Raw genomic sequence first — 20667 nt, forward strand, 5'->3', positions numbered from 1 at the left:
TAATATATGCATTTAGCTCAAAGCATCCATATGCCTACATATTGGAATACAGCCTTGAAAAGTTGGACCTTCAGTAGTAGTAGTAGTAGTAGTCTACGTATATTATATAGTCTGTAGCATAGTCTATAGTCAATAAGCACTTTGGGTTAACTGTTGTTTGTTTAAATGTGTTATAAAAATAAAATGATTTGACTTGACTTGACTATATCCTTGACGTTCCATTTCCGGGAATGCTCTGGTGGCGCCGCAGGAAATTACGCCGGATGGATGTATGTCTGTTTCCTTCAGCTTCTTCAACTGGTGGATTTATGACGACTATAGTCCTAAGATCTCTGTAGGGTAAATTCAGACAGATAGCTAGACTATCTGTCCAATCTGAGTTTTCTCTCACTCGTTTTTCTACCATCCCAGAATGTTATGTGGACTAGAATCTTTTACGCACCGCAGCGTGTGGGTGGTTTGGCAAAGCGAGAGTATAGTAGTAGTGACAGTCTGTCAAGTTAACTGTAAAACAATTCTAAAAAGGGTAAAACCTACTACTACTTGCTCTACCATCACACTGGATGACTTTTACATTTGATTGTGCTGTCACAGATTATAATATATCACTGCTGAAAGATGCTCAGTTCAGGACAATTTGCTGTCATTGTTTTGCTATTCTGTTTCATCATTTTGTCACACAGCAAGATCTTGTGGTGACATATGCATTACAACTTTGAAGTATTAATATTATTTATGTTGCTTTATAGTTTAACCCCACTAAATTTCAAAAGGAAATATTTGACTTTTTTCTCCACTACAATTATTTGAAAGCTGTAGTTATTTTGGAGATTTAGATTTTGCCTACAAACCATTTGATTTGAACAAATAAAAAATTATATTGTCTGCATTAAAATAGCTCAGCAGTACATAATTAGGCTCACATTAACTGGAATTGTTAAAATACTGTTTACACATGAATGCATGATAATAAAATAATTGAAAGGGGCCATTCTGAAATATGAATAATTGTTTCTTTCTTTTAAACACATTTTGTTGAAGCAAACTTTTGAATTAATCTTAACTTGTACAGAGTATTTTCCATTAAAGCATCACTATTTTGACTTAAGAAAAGAACTTGAGTACTTCTTCCAACACTGGCCAGATCCTCCCAAGCTGAAAATGTAAACGTTTCAAAACTAAATTATTTGTGCATTTGGTTTCAGTATTTCTTTTAAAGCCTATATGCAGGTAGTGAATACACGCTGCAAGAGGGGCCGTTAGGCTACCAACTAACAAGGTCACACCAGGTAAGCATGTTGAAGCCTTGAAATGACGAATCCTTATCCTGTCAATGCCTTTTAATGCTGTAATGGTGGGATTTCATTGACTTACAAATGGCAACATTTTTTTCAAAAAAGCTTTATTTAGAATGGGATAGATGATAGTTACTGTAGATTGATATGTTAACTGAGGTGTTATTAAAGTGTGGGTTCGACTGTCTGAATGATTTCCTGCCTGTGTCTGTCTGTATCCATTCTACACAGGAGTATCTCAACTGCTTAAGGATTGCCTTTCCATGTAGAGATTTTCCCCTTCTTTTTAAAGGTATTAGTGGAAAACCGTAAACAGTTTTTTATTATTTGTATTTTTCTCTTTAGCCAATTGTGCGTAATCCCCATGGGGGAGCTTAAGAGTTAGATTTCTGGCATAGCTTTATCTTCACATAACGGCCACAGACAAATGGAGTGTGTCTCATTATGACTATAAGCCACACATTTGGACTAAAAGGCAAAGACAAGCAAGCTAGTTGAGAGAGAAGACAGCAGCTCAGACAGTGAGCATTGATAAAGCCAGGCACTGCAATCAATTCCAGATCCAGCTTAGTCTCATTTACTTGCACATGCAAGGAAACACACACTATATACATCCATGATGTAAATGGTGTTAGCATGTGTGGTGATGTTTGATCCTCAGGTCCTTGCTGGCCTTTGGAGGTCTCAAGTGAATCCTGCCTGAACTTCCTGGTAGACAGATCCATCAGCTTGCATGTACTTTGCTACCGTTAACTTTTTGTGTATACATGCTGGTGACAGAAAACAGGCTGCGTCTCCGCCATTCCACCTCCCAATGTCTTTTCTATGAAATGGCATCCATCAAATTTAATGGACTGTAATCATCACCACAAATACACTGTCACACGTTCCACTGCTCGCTCCTGAGTATTCAACTCCCAGTCAATGGGACGTAAAGAGACAAGCGTGGGGAACACAATTTCCCATATCATTAACGACTCCAAGTAAGAATTGGAAGACAATCCAAAAACTTACCATTTTTAAAATTTAAAAATGTTGTCTTTGGGGACTGCAGCGGAGAAACGTTTATCAGATGTGCACGAGACACATAGTCAATACTATTGACAGTTTATTTCGGGAACCTTGTCATCTTGTGAAATAAGTCTTATTAAAGTATGCCACTCAATACCAACAGATCTGCTGTTTGGTAGATTCATTTTCCAAGCAGCCAATCCTGCCAGGTTAAAATCCGGGTTCAGTGTATATATCTACTTATCTCCAAGCTGTATGCTGCTGGACATCTGTTTATAGGCTACAACACACAGGCAAACACACACGCACACACACACACACACACACACACACACACACACACACACACACACACTACTCTTTCAGTGCCTGGCATGGCAGCGCTCCAAAAAATATGTCCCTGAAGTATTTATGTGTTTGATAGGATGTTTTAGCTGTAGCATCCCCAGAAGACAATTTGTAGACCTCAACAGATGGAGAAGTCCAATTAGAAAGGGGCGAATGAATGGGAGAGATGGGAGACAAACGTTCCAACTCCTTCTCTCTCCCTCAGGAAAGACTGCTAATCTTAGAGTACAGGTACAAAACCAACATCACTTCTGTTTTTGAGGGGAAACATTTAAAAAAGAGAGAAATTAAAGATAGAAAGCCGGCTGGAAAACAAGCACCTGTGATTTGATTTCTTAACAAAACACAGTCAAAGAGGAGCGCGTTAAAATTGATAGAGCTTTCTCACACTCCACATCTACAGTATGTAAAAATATCTCCTTCTGTTGTCTGATTCTTCAAGGGCAGACATCCCACAAAGCAATTGCCTTGCCATTAGCCAAGACCAAAAAAGGGAGAAGAAATGAAAAAGTGCTTAAATATAGCAACCCCCAGGGATAGTGGGAGGGAGGGCGTGCTGTAGTGTGATTAAAATGAATAACCTTCATTCAGTCACGATTGTTAACGGTACATTCAAATGTGCTGTATGTGGTTGAGCCAAAGCTGTGCCTTTTCACCGCCTATCTTTAGAGTGTTACTGTAACATTATTCATCAGGCGGCCTGCCCTCTGCAGTGACAAAGACGTAAATAAATATATGGGACATAAATAATGGGAGTTATGTCATTAAGTGCACATACTTTCTTCTGCTGGCCCAGGCTCAGTTTAATTCAGGCTTTAGCCATCTCCGCTGTGCAAGCAGACATAGCTATATAGGCCCATTGACTGATAGATTGTGTGGATGGAAGACCAATTTTCATCATCAAAATGACCTTCCAGGCCATGGCCCTGAGTTATTATTTTTCGTGTCATTTTTTGATTTGACAGGAGAAGTCTCGTGGAGTGAAATGGGAAATGTAATGATGTCCCCATGCACATGAAGTAGTGTGGTGCAGGTGGGGAGATGGTGGATATGGCTGCAGCTACCAGCTCTACTCTGCCCCAGGGGCCAGTCAGCAGCTGTTAGTAGAGATGCTCCTCTTCCCAATACTTCCCCACAGGTTCTCGCTGGTTCCTGGTACTCGTTGTTATCTGGTCTTGCTGCTGTCGCCAACCTGGCTGCTGTCCACACTCTCAGAGAGAGCACTCAGTACATGTTTACGCTTCACTACTCTTTCTGTCTCATCCCAACCTCTGCCATTCCCTCAGCTTCACTGTGAGATTTTGAAGTGTTCCTTTGAACTTGCAGCTGTTTTTTTTTAAACGGATGAAATTTATACCTTGATGTTTGTTTCAAAGACAGGACCCTCTGAGGAATTTGAAATTTATATTTCACTGGTTCGACAAATAATCTGAGGCCATTTCTGTGTTGAGTTCTGTGTCTACTTTCTATACAGTATCCCATGCTATGTATTACTGTATTGCTGCGTGATAGTGTAGTTTTGCATTTACAGGAAGCAAACACAAAGATGAGGGGCTGCAGCTTTTTTGTGTAAAAAGCTGATCTAAACAATTTAAAGTTGCAACTTAAACAGAATCTATAGGTTTTCTGGTTTTGAGCATGGAGAAAATCAATCTTTTCTCCTCAATATATATATATATATATATATATATATATATATATATATGTATATATCCTAAATATATTTTGCCTGCTGGGCATTACTTTGTTTGCTTCTTTTTTAATCTTTTATAGTAACATTGACCTGCCCTGAGACTGCAGAATGATAGTCAAGCAATTATGAAAGTTAATTCTTGACTTTGGGAATAGTAGTTTGACTAAACAATTCCATATAATGTCCACTTACTACTTAAGCTTTTTCTTCATCAGTTGATGGAGTCTGCTCAGTTGTCTGAAAAATGAATCTGGGAGCTCAGTAGTTTTGAAATTGACACATTCACAGGTTCCATCTTCTAAAATGAGAGGAAGTGCTGCTTTTCTTTGTCTTCTATAATTCACATTTGAATAACCTTTCAATTCAGAAATGTTGGTTAAGACATCAGACTTCCGGTCTGGTAATGAGCGTTTTCAATTCAATTTTCAAATTAACATTTAATAGTTAAAACAGTAAGTGAGAGACAAAAAAACAAAACCTTCCCTGACTGGTGAATGCCCACGACTTTGAGACTCCACACTTCTAGTTTTTAACTCAGGACGTGTGGTTTAAATTTAAAGACTCCATGCACAGATAACCCTGATGACAGAGCCACAGAAGACATCACACCATATGATGTATTTTACAAGCTGAGTACTCCTCACCATGAGGAAACTAATCTTCATGTGTAAAGTTGGTGGAGTGCCCCTTTAATACAAATTGGCACTCAATAGATGACTAGGTACTGAAAATAATCAGTAAACCCAGCTCTAAATGCTAAAACTGGCACTTTTGAATTAAACACCCTGTACATGTTTCTTCACGGTAGGTGTAATATTACCAGAATTCCAGATATAGTCCAGAATCCAGTGACTCTGTTCTGTGGCCATTAAAAAAAGCAGATTTTTAGATACTGTAGCTGACTGCACACACTGCAAACTCAGAGTTAAGAGGCTGTTTGGTGGAGGGCGCTGATATCCAGCGGCTGCTCTGTGGAATCGCACATCAAAGTTAATCTTACACCGTCTGCTCTGGCACCGCGGAGCACTAATCTGCTGTCAGTGTAATGAGGCTCCTGGACCAGTTCCCCTTTCCAACGCAGAGGCATTAATCCGCAAGAACTTTCACGTTTTTCCTCTCCTCCATCACCTAACCACACAATAAAAGGTCACATGGTTCACTGTGAAATCTCATGTGGTCAATACTAGTTGATTATTTGCATTGATCATTATGTACAGCATATGCCAGTAGGAAGCCAGTTTGGTCCATGGTGAGGAGGAACATTGCAGAATACAAAACAAAAACAACATCGTGATAAACTCAATTTTTTTGAGATTTGAAGAAGTCACATTGAAGCTTTAAACCTTTTTTGGACCAAACGATGATTCAAATTTTTGAGAAAATGCTTGCCAAAATATAGTAATACATAGTATACATCAAAATGACTTTAGAAATCTCCCTTTAAAGGCATAGACTTTAGACAAATAATAACAGCATTTATCAACTACTTTGTTGGCGCAGTGGAAGCATGTTGTGACGAGTAAACTGATCTTGTAAAATAGCCAAGGTTCCTCTTTAAGAATGAAAAGTAAGAACATCCCAAAGTTAGAATAATTAGCTTAAATTGCAACATGGTGATGACTTCACTCCTCGCTGTCTATCAGTATCTCTGACTTAGCAAACAAAGCCATAATCAAATTCCGACATCAAATCCTAACATATCACTGCAATGTGCCAAAATCAGATACAATTTCATATAAATAAGGTTCTATGAATTCCAAAAAACAAAGGTAAAATAAGCGGTGATGAATTGGAATGAAGTTGGCTAGAAGATGTTACATAGAATTAGGTGATCATTGTAACCATATGCTTCATAAACCGGCAAAATAACAAGTGCATGGTGGACGGCATAAGACAACAGAAGTGTTACATTTTTGAACTTTTATTTATACTGTTATAGTTTTATTTATCCACTTGTGTGAGCTTCTTACACAGACAAGACAATGTTCTCACTCAAGAGACGTGTCACACATAACTAATGCTGCTATTAACACAGACGTTTTTCTTATTGGTCATCTATAAATGTCAGTGATTTCACCTTTAACCCCACCTCATGTGAGGTAACTTGCTGCCTGCTTAATCAAAGCTTTCTGTGTTCAAGATGTTGCCCCCACTCTCTCACCTGCATGCCGATTAACCTATGATGAATACGGAATTAGTTCATTAGCATAATCACTTGAGTGTCTGATGATTTCATTTTATTATCACGTTCTCTCATAATCCATAGCTCTGGCGCCCCTTTGTGCTTTCAACCCCTCTTTCATGTTCCTTTGCCCTCCCCATTCAGCCATGAAGCAGTGTAAATGCATTATCAAAGTATTATACTGACATTGTGGGAATATATTTTTAGCCCCTGGCTTTCTAAACTAATGTAAGGAGGATGGCAGAAGTCTAAACATGGAATGACAAATTAGACTGTGAGCGAGGCCTTAACTCAGTTTACCTAGTTTCATCATGTGCTGATTGATCGAAGACTTGCATCATCCAGACCTCCCCCTGACGCACACAAATTATTGCTCTCACATCTGCTGTATGCAGGATAGCATACTACAGTATTTGATGGGTCCATGTGGATACTTAACCCTTGTAAAAAAACTTCTATTAATACAGAACAGTCATTTGTCTTGTGATTAAAAGAAATTGCCACAAGGAATTGGTTGTGATCAAAATAGTGGAGTAAATGTCACTTGGCACATAATAGCAGTGGAATAGGGATGTTTTTTTTTGCATAGGACAGCAGTTGTGTCAGCAGGTGTACAGTAGACTCAGACTGGAGAAAAGCAGAAGAGAAGAAAAATGTCAAGCAGGGCTGTGCTAGCACTGCAGGATAATAGAAAAGGAGGAGAAAAAGAAAGAGAATGAAGCGTTTCATCTCCATCTCATAGTTAGAGGCAGACAGGTCCAGGCAGAGGAAGGGTGAGTCAAAGTCAGGAATGGAAGAGCAGTAGAGAGGAAAGCTTTTTATCATCCCTGACTCTTAAGAAGATCTCCCAAATGAGAGAGGGCGTGCATGCTAATGTCAAAGCCGCGGTGATAACTAGCCGCCTGGTTTCGCGGGGTGAGGGTTAAGCTGGGATTTGGAGGGCTGAGTGAATACATGTTTGATATGTGAGCGAGCGAGAGATGAGGTGCCTTTGCCAAAGCTATACGTGCGGGATTATTCTATAGGGTTTATCTGTGTGTGCATGGTTAAAAAAAAAAGAGGAATTTATTGGTTCTGTGTAGTTCCTGAGACTCCACGGTGAACCCCTAGCTGGAAGATCAAAGCCACATTGACACTGCTGCATCACAAAGTCTTCATTTACAATGCATTAACTCTAACTGGCATGTAGCTGTGCATGCTAGGGCTGTTTCTTTGAACTTCACATGCTAACATTCAGCTCTACCCATCTCCTTTCACAAATCTGCAGAGACTGAATCTCAGCTGGACTGGGGAAAGCATAAAAAATGAATCTTTTACATCTGCTCTGCACTTCATATTGCTGCATTTCAACATCCAGTCAGAGCATTGTAGTCTGTGCATTTTTGTGATGTTCATCTATCTCAAAGTTGTCCTACCCTGTGGCTATTGTTCGCAGTAGCTCATACTTGAGTGCTCTGTTTTTCCTACCACATGTATTACACTAGGCAGTGCGGTCCTCCGGCTTCCTTCTATCTCTGCTTTCCCATCACCCCATTATGTTGTGTAGTTCTGCCAACCTTTCCTTCATTCCCTTATCACCTGCAGTGAAAATCTAGCAGGCTAATCCCAGAGCCTGTGGGATTCCCCCTCTATAATGATGTATATCTGAGGGATAGCATCAGAGCAGAGTCCTATCAGCCCACACACTCTTAATCCCATCAGTCTTTGGTGTCCAAACCCAAGAGAGGCAGTGTTTTGGATGTTGTGCTCCCGGGCTGCAGCCAGCGATACAGTGCAGAACATCAGGAATGATACGTGGTGTTTAGGGATCATGTTGGAGACCAAGTTCATTTATTGTGCTTTTGATTCTCGAAACCTTGTGGTGTATCTCTCCCAAGGATTGCATTGCAGTGGTACATACTGTAGCCGTGCCACTGCATTGAAAAGTTCCTGCTGGGTGTTACCCACTAGTAATGCTGCAAGTCTCTGTAGCATTACACAATTTATTTTACGGTCTGTTTATGGTGGAGATAGATAAATACAAAATGTGCTTAATATTTCAACATGCTGACCAAAACAGATTTGCATTTGTTTCATCAATACTGTAGTTTTATGGTACACCAGAGACAGTTTTCCTTTACTTAGCTTTGTTAATCTGTAAATGCGGCAGTCTCTGTTTTCTGCATTTCTCTTTTCTCACTCTATGGTCAGATTCATGATGCCTATTGGTACAGAAAAGAACGATCATATAGCCGTTCTTTTCTCTTTTTTACACACTAAATTTTTATGAAGATTCTTAATATGACACAAGAACCCTCAAGACCTCTCCTCAGTACTCCATAAATCTTGCAATCTTCTCAAATACACGCCAGAAAATTGATATCTTCTTGTCACTCATGTTCGTATGCCTCATGCTGACATGCAGGCTGGGTAATCCATTTTCTTCAGATTCTGAGTTCATAGTTGTATGAGCATGATGGAGTTCAGGAGGAAAATTACATTTTTTTGGTACATCTATTATTTAACTGTCAGCAAGGATGAATATTGTGCTCTTTCAGCCTTGTGGAGAAGGAACAGAGAACCGTCCTGTTTCTCCTGCTCATGCCTTGTAACGAAATAGAGCCTTTCTCGGTTGGTCAGTGTAGGATTCCATCACTTATATGTCAGGTCCTCAGATAACATTTTATTGTTGTGTTCACTCTGACACTCTTTGATCCTCTGCTGTGGCTTCAAATTTTACATCACGTCAGCAGTACATCTCACCAATTTTAAGGATATCCTATACTTCCTGACCTTGCCACTCTCCCGTTGTCTCTGCCCTTATTCAATGCCTCTTTTTGTCATTTATCAACTTTGATTGGTACAGTCAGTTTCAGGACAATTGACAAGTTTTGGTCTCCCAGGTTTGGAGGGCTTATCTGTGCTGTAGAAACCATTGAACTATGAAAATGAGTGAATTACCTCAGGAAGCACTGCTATCGAGCTTGGTGTGCTATTGGATGGTTGGTGAAGGTCACACAGGAAATCATGCCTTCACTGAATTGTCAAAGACAGGCTGATGACACACGATGCAGAGAGCATGTTTGCAATTCACCAATCTCGTCTTTTTTAAATTATAAAAAATGCTAAAGCCATGCCACACTAAAAGTGGTTGACCTTGACATTTTTTCCACATTAAAGTGCTTTTTTAAATTGTTTTAGCATCTCAAAGAGCGCTTCATAGTAACTCCAATGTGACATAACATGCACAACAGATGCCAGCGAGTCCAGTGAATGTGCCTCACGGCCATTTCTCTCACTTGCAGATAATAAGAAACAAACGCAGAGTGAGGTGTGAATTCGAATCAGTCTCAATTAAGAAGGTGAGATAAAATAAATTTGAGACTTAGATTATCTGATGGCAGGCCCATGAGCAATTATTGGCATGAAACAACGTATATAGATGGTGCAAGAGATAGTCCAGTGGGCTTAATTCATCTTGATTCTAATCAGCTGATGAATCAAAATGCTTAATGTATTAATCAAATTAGTTACGTTCTTTTGCTCCTTATTGAAATATCAAAGTAGATGAAAGTGCAGTTTGATGAGATTCAATGTCTTTACCATGACCGATTTAATAGAATGGCACTACACAGTTCAGCAGTTCCAGTATCTTTATCCCAGTTTTTTTTTTCATTTGCACACTTTGACCATCATTGCTCACATCAGTGGAATCCCATGTTGCAAGGCCATTCCTTCCTTTTGCTTTTATTATTGCACATTACTACAGTGACTTCTGCAAGAGGCAGGTTTATTTCACGGTAAAACCCAGGATGTGAAAGCTCGAAGTAACATGACAGAGGTGCCAGTGGATAATTGGATTTTAACACTGGTGACAAAGCCCTCTCAGCTGAAAGATCTGCCACAATCCTTCTTAGATCCTAATTGTCAGCCCTGCTAAGCTGTTGGCATTCATCTCAACTGGGGTGTGAGTTGGTGGGACAGAAGGACAAAGTTCAGACCACGATGATTACATCAGAAAATTTATCCTGTGCTCTTCTCACTTAAGAGGGGTTTTTAAGTGTTGCCTTTCTGCTGCCAACCTCCAAACTCTTTGATAGATTGGTTTATTTCGTTGCAGCAGACGCAGCAGTGCAAATGATCAGATGAGGTCAGATTTAATATTAAGGCTCATTTTACCTGGATATTATTTCTTTCATTTTGTTTGATTCAAGAAAAAGGAAAAACTGCCCTGTCTCTGAGAAGAGAAACAAACAAATGACGTGTCTGTAAAGTCATCCAGAATTCTTTTTTTTCTTCTTGTTCTTCGCTCGCTTCCCACTAACCAGATGGTAGTCAGATTTCAGACACAGGGTTCTGGAATACAATCAAGGAACAAGATTGCTTGTTTAGGAAGGGGGATTGGTTTAACTACATTATATGTCAAATTAAAGGCCTCTTTACACACGCATGCACGCACACAAGCGTATGTTTCCTGTGACTACTTTGGACTACACGTGTGTGTGTGTGTGTGTGTGTGTGTGTGTGTGTGTGTGTGTGTGTGTGTGTGTGTGTGTTCCTGTCTGTCCAGGCGTGTCCATGTCTTTTGGTGTCGCCACTCGCTGTGAGACGGTGAGGTCATGTACCGAAATCTGTCTCAGAGCACCCCCCGATGGAATACCACACCGTTTTTAAGGTCAACCGCACAAACTCTGCCACGCAGGTTGATACAGGGCTCATGAATGTTTGATTGGTCTATTATCTGAGCCTAGGTGGGGACATTCATCCCCCGCTTCTGGAATTCAAATATTCCTTTAAGTCTGACATTTCTCCTACACCGTATGAGGCAAACCCCCAGTTTCCGTTTACACTGCGCCGGGCTTCATCTGCAATGCTGTCATCTCACTCTAGGACAATTGTACAGCATGCTTTTTGAGATCGGTGTGAGCGCAGTATGGTTTCAGGTGGGTGGAACTGGTGAACTGATACTCAGTCATTCCGACACCCCTCTTCCTCCTATGCAGGTTGGATAAGGATCTGGTCATCCATCTTTGTGTCTCACCCATGTCAGCTCAGGGTAGCAAACGTGGGTACCTGGTAGTCGGAGACAAGAAGAACAAAGCAGGAACATTACTTTAATCTCTCGTTGCTTCTAATTCCTGCCCCTGCCGTCATCCAGGAGGCAGAGCTTTGTGCATCTCAGCTTCCCCCATATGAACAATCCATCACTGTTAGGGTTTCTCTCCAGAGTGTGCTTGCGCCTTTCTTTTTTCACCTGCTCACTGCTTTGCTTTCAAAAGAAAGGACCACAATTTATTGCATTCCACTGATGACTGTTCTTGTTTTTACATCCAGCAGCATCTTGCCACTCCTCCCATTGGAATAAAACACATGGGAACAGTCACCTCTATGTGAGAGAAAGCTTTGCTGCATTTTTTTAATGTGGATCTCTTAATACGTTTTCAAAGGTACATCCGGAATCTGTAATGGACCTGCTGTCAGGCATTGTCGGTAATTAGATAGGAAAATTACTTGACCTGTAATGAATTGTTAAACAAATGACATCTGTGTAAGATTACTCAACTCGAAAGCAAACTGTTGTACATGAGGTCCCATCAAGCATGATATTAAAATGTCCACTTTTACATCTTTCCGCCCAAGCTCTGTAAAAGCCCAGGCTGTTGGGCCCAACGTGATGGAAACCTGAGGCTAATGACTCAAGCAGACGGCCGTGGGCATTAGACAACTTCATTTATGAAAAAGTCAACCTCCCGTGTAGCGATACATTCACATTACCCTGCCTCACTTGAGAGACACACGGCTGTCACAGCCACTGAGCAATGCTGATGTCCTTTCCTACCTGCATTCATCTTACTCTCAGGAGGTAATGGTCTTCTCAGGTCATTTGCACGTTAGGGTCTAGATCATTCATCTCGCCCACCTGCAATCCTATGGATGCATATGGATTGCAGATTCTCAGCAGCACATAGGGGGATGTTTAAAAGACAAGGAAAACACACATGCTCTAAATCATTTATTTCCACTCTCTCTCTAAAGTCCCAGTGTCTGCAGAGGGCTATTCATGAGCATTCCGGTCATGTTCAAATGATTTGTGGGTATAATTTGCTGTTTTGTGCCTTGGAGAAGTCAGGGTTTGTTCTTTAATTATTTTGTGATGTTGAATGATAATCACCTTTCTATGTGGCAACAGATTGTCTAAATTTAGCTGCAAGTGTTATCAGTGCTATGTTTGTTAGTTTTGGTGGTATTGGCTGGTGAGTGGTAGAGGTGTTTAGTACATGTACAAACATCATCTACACACATCTAAAAACACTGAAATTCTAAACCAACTTAAACTGAACCATATTTACTGAATCACCATTGTCACAAATTAATCAGTAGCTTTTAGTACATTTAAATACCACAAAGCCAAAGAAATACAACAAAACTGTCTCTGTGCTTAGCCATTAAGCTTACCCTAACAGTGTCTGTACATAGTTTCAACTGAAGGTATAAGTTTGAACCAGCGACATACAACAACTATTACTACTGAACAGAATCAGTGGTAAATGTTGTCACTATGAACACAGATTGGTTCATCTACTGTTGTGCGCACTGAACGGTATTGTAAGTTCTTAGTAAAGACAAAGTAAGCAAACTACAGTATAATTCCTAAGAATCTTTGAAATAACTAATAAACAAAAACAATTCAAAGCAGGGGTTTTGTAATTTTCACCTCTAGAAAGTGGCATTGGAAGTATAGGTAAATGTAAAGAAAGTAAGATCATGAAGACAGTTTTATTTTAGCTTTATCTAGAACGCAGAAATGCCCAACTTTCTGATAGAAGACAGGCACATTAATCTTTTTAATGGGGATGATTCAGTCATATCTGACATATGTACAACCATTAATCTACTAATGCTAAATGTAGACTGTTCAACATTTGTATAATGTTGAAAAATGTCATGTTTGTGCTTGTGCACAATTTCCAAAGAGGTGCTTTTCGTTTTATCTCTAACATTAATTGTTTTCATGGTTTCACTGCATTCACTATTCAAGGTCCATTTGGATGTGGGAAGGAGAACAAATCACATGAGGGCCTGTTACTGAGGCCCACACATTTAAAAACCTTTTCTCCAGGGTTTTGGCACCATACTGTTCCCTTCCCCCTTTACTTAATGTGATACTACTCCTTGTATCTTTCTCAAGCTGTTTTGCTTACAGAGGTCACAGGGGACATGTTGCACATTTGGTCATGATGTGAAAGCATTAGTCGGTGCCAGCAGGTGTGTAATTATATATGAAACAGGGTTTTAAAAGAGGAACATCACGATGGCATGTAGAAAGTAGGCCAGGGAGAAGAGACTTCAGAAAAGTCCTATTTATTCCTCACCCACTTCAAATGTGTGACTTCGTATTTTAAGTTGTGAAATAATCCAAGGTCATTTCAACTATTTCAAGTCTATTAAAAATAACATTAAACACACAACAACTTAACATGATGAAACAAGGCTCCAGGGCAGATTCTTTCAAAGGAATAATATTATTTTTTTCTCATTTTCCTACCCAGTGTGCTCACTGTTGTCTGTTTTATGTATTTCAGGTATGGTGACATGGTGCCAAAAACAATCGTGGGGAAGGTGTTTGGGTCCATATGCTCTCTGAGTGGGGTGCTGGTCATCGCCTTGCCTGTCCCTGTCATAGTGTCAAACTTCAGCCGTATCTACCACCAAAGCCAGCGGGCAGAGAAACGGCGAGCCCAGAGGGTACTTACTCTCCCCCTCCCACTGCCTCCCTCTTCCCTTTTCTTACTATCTCTCTTTATTTTGCTTCTGTCTGCCTCTTTCCTGTGCCCCTGTCTTATCCGCACGTAACAGAATGACAGGGCAAACACTATCTTCCAGAATATTAATTTTTTTATTGTGTTCCTGTGTATTGGGTGGGCTCAACTTCCTTGAATGTATTTCAGTGGGAGAAAGAAATAAGAGAGGGAACGACAATGACTGAACAAATGATCTTCAGAGTATAGTGTCAGCAGCTTTTCAATAGCAATGTGTGTATTTCTTTCTAAAAGTGTTTGCTAAGGAAAAATGTCCTAATCATAGAGTTAAGCATGGCCTCTCCCCACTAAATACTGTGGCTGCCAGAGGGGGACAGAGTCAATTAGTGTGACAGACAAACCGTCAGAGGCTAAAACAGAGGTCTGTTTTTTCAAACAGAAAGCTCGGCTTGGTAAAATCCGCTCTGCGAAGATTCGAGGCACTAATGTCTATATGCGCTACAAACAAAATGGGCTCCTGATCAACTCACTGGAGGAGGTAACGGGACCAAGCACCGGCTTGGGGGCTGACTGACCGGGGCCATGCTGACGCTTGCATGCCGCTCTGCTCGGGGGCCATGCCACTACACACTGGGGAGGGGGGGCTGTTCATGCTGTAACACAGGGGCTGCTGTCATTCCAGTGCTTCAGTGTATTTGTCCTCTCTCTTACATCACACCTCTTAGCTGCAGCATTGACATGCTTCCTCAACACTCTCTTTCTATCCAAACAGCAGGAGGGCCAGGCAGGCACACTTGCCTTCTGGCGGAGCACAGCCATTACAGTCACACTAACTCATGACCAAGCTCTGCATGTCTGTCCAACAGGGTTTGGAGGGGAAGGAGGGAACCAAAGGCTTACTGGACAGTAGGTTGCCTATGGAGGCTGTCTGCTCGGCCCGCATCTCCTCTAAACTCTGTTTTTGATCTGCTGTGTGTTCTGTGTGTTATTTCTAGAGCATCAAGGTTGTAACTAACACAACATACCTTCCATCCCAGAGCCGTGCAGCGCTCCATCTTAAGTGTGTAGTGTTGTTTTTGTCCAGATTCTGTGATGTGTTTGGTGCAATCTGTTCGATCTGTGTCTAAGTGTGCCACTGCTGTTGCACTGAAATGAGGTCTAATTTGACTTTTTGGGTTATTCTCACCAAATCAGCGAAAGAATGGTAAAACCATCAGTCAAACATGTAGTAGTCAGCCACTGTCTCTATGCATCTCTAAAACATCCTCATCTCACTAGGTTGTCAGTAGATTGGCTGCCGTGCTACAGATCAGCATTTCAACCCTCAATGCTTTGCGTAGTCTCCACTGCATCACCGAGCTAGCTGTTGCCTGAGACTATGTTTCCATGTAAAATCTAAACCTGTTCATCTACACTTTTGTTGTTTTATTCTTTGTGTGTTCGAAGGCCTCCAAGGAGGCAGGACGAGCCCTGGTGGCGAAGGCCCCCAGCCCTCCTTTTGAGAGCCAACATAATCACCTGCTGCACTGCCTGGAGAAAACCACGGTAAAAACTCAAATTTTTCTAAAACTTAAAATCTCACTTGCCACTCACTTTGACATCTTTCAATTTCATTATCTTGGTAACAGACTTTAGACACTTTGAAATAGCTCACTCTGATTTATTTTTTATTTGATGTTAAATAGCATCACTTATGTCTCAGTAGTGATAGTCTATTACAGTGTGTTGCAAACTGAAACGTAGTGAGTTTTTTCGTTCATTCACAAACTTTACAATCTATTCTATATGCAACACGACTTAAAAATAGCTGTAAATGGGGCTGGGAACTGTTGAGTCCCCTCGCCAGCATTACATGCTAAAGATAACATGACTCAGCCAGGCATTAACCTTGTTCCCTCCAAACAAAGCAGCATACTTCATTTTAACACTGTATATAATTTAGAGATACAGTGAGAGGCTCTTTAATGCTTGGCTCTGACATTAGTTCTACACGCCAAACCCTGCACAGAGACATGGACAGGCAGTAAATCATTCTGCTACCTTACAGATGATACTTCCCCCAGTGAAAGGCTTGATGGTTGTCTGGGAAAAGCTCCATAAAGATTTCATGCCATTCAGACAGCACCACACATGTTTTATATTAAGTCCCTCATGGTGTGCCTTATAGATGGCAGGAGTGACAGAGGGGAGGTATAAGTAAGGAGTCACGATGCATCAGATTCTGCATAGTCTCACTCTGCCACCTGCTGGCTAAGCCTGAAGCACACATGAAGCCTGACCTTCAAGTCATTCTCATTTGTCACAGGGATAACAGTTGTGAATGTTTTTCACAGATGGCACTTAATATGGACATCTGGGCCAATATATTTCTATTCTCTTGATGATTCATTTTCCAATTATTAAACAATTTTGCTGTGGATTCTGTTCAGTCTGTTTAGTCTTTACTGTGAAACATCTTTAGTCATTATTTAGCAGAGCCAATCATTGATGTAATAATAGAGTGATTCATGAGCAACATTGAAACAAAATTTTCCACCGTCTTCCTCTGCAGAACCACGAGTTTGTCGACGAGCAGACGTTTCAGGCTAACTGCATGGAGATCTCTGTGATGAACAAGTCAGGGTCTCGTGCGTCCTCACTGTCCTCGTCTCCACACGGCCTCAGCTCGTGCTGTTCTCGGCGCCACAGGAAGAAGAGCAGCTTCAGTCTGCCCAGCACAAACAACCAGGAGCTCAGCACCATACAGATAAGAGAGAGGCCTGTGGTCAACAGGTAGTATCTCAGTCTTGCTCTTTTGTCTGTCTTTACATCTCTGTTGCTCTCAACTCACTCACACCAAATACACACATATGATGCACACAGCTGATCCTGTACTGTATAAGACAAGATAAACTTTATTGAATCCACGCTAGGAAAGGAAGTCATGGATTCATTTATACAGATATATAAACAAGTATATATTATAAGGAAGTAAAAAAAAACGTTTTGTTGCTATCCAATAAAAAGTACCTCCATATTTAGTTTTTAGGGTTTCAGGTAAACAACAGAGAGATACATGATTTTGATTGGACAGCGACCACATGTAAGTTCAAAGCAAGTGTGACTTTTTGTGACATGTTGCGTTTCATAAGTGAGGCACTTTCACATTGCATATGGTAGTCAAGTTCAGCCAAATCATTTATTTATTTATTTTACCTATACCTCTACCTCTAACGGTATAGTTTTGGTTTTATTTATTTATGGTTGTCTCTGGGATTTCTGCTTCCAACCAAAGACCTTAAAAGTGAATTGAATAAAGAATAATAGAAAAATAGAAAAACAACATGTCCCATCACTGTTAATCCACAGACATTGCTGTTTTCAGTGGAACTTCTTTCTACCAAAGAAATAGTCCTTTCTCTCTATGAAAACAGCTTGTTTGTTGGATAATCCACTGCAACTAGGACACAGTATCTGGTGTTGCTGTTAAATGTATTTTTTTATGTTTTAAGCAGTTCTAATGAAATTTGGTTCACCTTATCATATTGGGGCTCAGCGTAATTGTCAGAGATGGATATCTCAGAATACAGGCATGTGCTGTAAAACCAAAACTGTTATTTCTTGATATCACAAGCACCAAGTGAGAAAACTTGTTATTTCATAAATTAGGTGAATTAACACCCATTTATCAGATTATGAAAGATTTCATTCATATAGGTGAGGATTCTTTTGTTTTTCTTTGATTTATATAGTCAGTCTCAACCGTTATATGCACAGTCCTCCTAAACAGTATTTTCTTTAGACTGTGACAAAAGCTGTGGAGGTTCACACTGAAAACTGATGACCAACATAAGCCAAAGCTCCTTTATATTTTTACTCTGTAAAAAGAACGTGAATATTTTTGTATCCTGGCTTTTATACTGTACAGTATAAGAATAAAGTGTAATACATTCACAAGGTCAAGACTCTCACCCTCTTTCATCCTGTGTTTCTTTTACAGCCGCTCCAGCCTGAATGCCAAACTTGATGAGACTGTGCCCTTGAAATGTGACAAACCTTACATCACTCCTTCCATGGTCAGCCTATCTGCACCGGTGGTGACCTCATCGGACGGACACGGTTCCACCACCACCACCGCATACTCTCAGAGCAACATTGTCCGAGTATCTGCCTTGTAGATGTCATGCTTATCTGGTCAGCTAACTGGTCTCAAGAAGCACCAGATGCTGAGGAGAGGGACCACCGAGCATCAACCTGCCATAATTTAGAGGGATTATAAACTTCAAATCTGGGTTTTTAAATTAGTGATCTCATCTGATGTCACACTCTGCATGGTATTAAAATGATGTGGACGGCTACCTTGGAAATAAAAGCAAACCAGCACATCTTGCGCCATTAAGCACAGCAGAGCAAGGAGGTGTTGGTGTTGCGTGGTTATCGTTGTTGCCTAAAAATACTGAGAAAACTTTATTTTTGAACATGTAATGTAGTTGTATTTGTTGTCTTCTGAAACTAAGGAGGAAAGGCAGATGTTAAAAGGTCATTCTTGATAGCCTCTGATGATAAAGCACACGTATTCATTAACTGAGGTCCATCTTGGTGAATATTAAATCATCTACTTACATAAAAACACTCACCACCGAGATAAATACATTGTTTTGAAACCCTTCAAATACCCTGTTTCTAATAGTCCCCTCACTGTTGTAAATTCAGAAAAACATGCATCCACTGGAATGGATAACTGTTGTGAATATTCATTAACTGACTCATTAACTGGTTGATTTCATAGCTTAATGAGAAAAAAATACAATGCATCCTGACATGTTTTTGAAATGTGCAAGTGAATGTCAAAATGACAAAATCTGTGTTAACATACATATTTGACATCCTGGTATGGATTTATGTGAAAGCCACTGTCATTAATTAACAATGGACAATGGATGCAGGGTACATATTAATTAGGTGACAAGGTAGAAATCTAAGTGAATGTTCTCCTCAACACTTAACTAATACTAACCTTGATGTGGATACTGATTGACCTGGAAAACCATATGAAAGAGTGTTGAACATCAATTCCATTGCACTGCTCTTACATTATGATATTCATTATAATAAGTGAGACTTGGTAGATTTCACTGTGTTAAAGGGCCATTTTGTAAATTTTTCATATTGTAAATATCTCATTTAGAACTTTATCAACTGCATTTGAAGTTGGCTCCTCTTATTTCTAGATTTAGTTGACAGTTGTTGGCATACTATTTCTGTCTGTTAACTGGTTGAATTAAGGATTTGCATGCTGTCATTGCAGACTTCTGTTTTATTAAAAGTATGTCTTCTTGTTGGAGGTTTGTCAGTAAAAAAGAGATTGATGGAAGGAAACAAAAAGAGACTGGTATATTATGATGTAAATTCTGCAAAGCTTTGCTTTTAATGAAATGCAAACCTTGTCATGGAGTACATATAAAAGAGGTAAGGACAAATGATCACACATTGTGCATTTGGTGCAGTGGTTAGAATAAATACAGTAGCTCTACTGAAACATCCATTAAATGACCCATGTCTTTTGTTTCTTATGAGAGCACAATAAGGTAAATTTCATAACGTTTTGCCTGATTACTCAAAGATCATCACCAATGAGAGGATGGAATAATAATTAAGTGCCGCCAGGACACGTGAGGACTTGACTGGCCCAGCGGGGGTCTTGCCTGCAGGGTCTCTGGAGACAGACATCCAGGCTTCAGTGATTGTTTGACAACGAATGCTGGCAGGGTCCCCCTGCTGAGCTGGTTGCGTCGGCTCAGGCTGTTTCTTGCAGCATGCAGCACCTCTGCTCTGCAGTGTTCAGTAACTGCGGCAAAGTCAGCCTGCATAAAATCTAAGATAACACAGCAGCATAACATAATATACCTCCTATACCCAAATCAAAATTTCTTTTTGACGTCTGGGGTTTCTTTAAGTTAATATTTTAACAATGACTTGACAAATGTTAACCATTTTAATATTTAGTTACATAGTGAATACTGAATATGCTAATTTGGTCTAGTGCCACTCAGAAGTCAGTAGAAGTAGAAATATTATAATTCTTTCTTGAATATGGATAAAAACTTGTTTTTAAGCGTGTAAAACTCTGTCCGAAACTGAGGGTTCACTGCAGCGTATATTATTGGGTCACTTAGTGATGTGATGCAGGTGATAGAGACTGACAGAATCTCAATGTCCCAAATGATCGTTATCTGAAAAAAAAACATAGAAAATGAAAACGTGTTAGAGAACATTGAGGAAGACTTTGTGTAATGGCTATCAGTATCTATTACACAGCTTTTAAACCTAGGGTTTAGAGAATTAGTTTGATATAAAATTTAAAAACTCCAATTTGTTTAATGTTGTAAGCAGCACATATGCATGCAAATACATACATAT

At 40.0% G+C, this 20667-nt stretch overlaps 2 protein-coding genes across 4 annotated transcripts in view; one reads left to right on the forward strand and one right to left on the reverse strand.

Annotated features, from left to right (window-relative positions):
- The window catches only part of kcnd2 (potassium voltage-gated channel, Shal-related subfamily, member 2), a 32798-nt gene extending 13006 nt beyond the window's left edge, over positions 1–19792 (forward strand). For 2 of the 3 annotated variants that reach the window (XM_032523811.1, XM_032523812.1), the window contains 5 exons: positions 14092–14254; positions 14708–14806; positions 15715–15813; positions 16820–17040; positions 18248–19792. In XM_032523811.1, the coding sequence (XP_032379702.1) occupies positions 14092–14254; positions 14708–14806; positions 15715–15813; positions 16820–17040; positions 18248–18425 (760 nt within the window). In that variant the 3' untranslated portion in view covers positions 18426–19792. The remainder of the gene's footprint in view (positions 1–14091; positions 14255–14707; positions 14807–15714; positions 15814–16819; positions 17041–18247) is intronic. The other variant, XM_032523813.1, reaches the window with a different exon arrangement.
- A 170-nt stretch (positions 19793–19962) lies between these two features.
- Positions 19963–20667, reverse strand: part of LOC116694748 (octopamine receptor 2-like) — a 2411-nt gene continuing 1706 nt past the window's right edge. The window contains exon 2 of the mRNA XM_032524614.1: positions 19963–20531. Coding sequence (XP_032380505.1) covers positions 20322–20531 — 210 coding nt within the window. The 3' untranslated portion in view covers positions 19963–20321. The remainder of the gene's footprint in view (positions 20532–20667) is intronic.

This window comes from Etheostoma spectabile, chromosome 8 (genome assembly GCF_008692095.1).
Source record: "Etheostoma spectabile isolate EspeVRDwgs_2016 chromosome 8, UIUC_Espe_1.0, whole genome shotgun sequence".
In the NCBI taxonomy this organism is placed as follows: domain Eukaryota; kingdom Metazoa; phylum Chordata; class Actinopteri; order Perciformes; family Percidae; genus Etheostoma; species Etheostoma spectabile.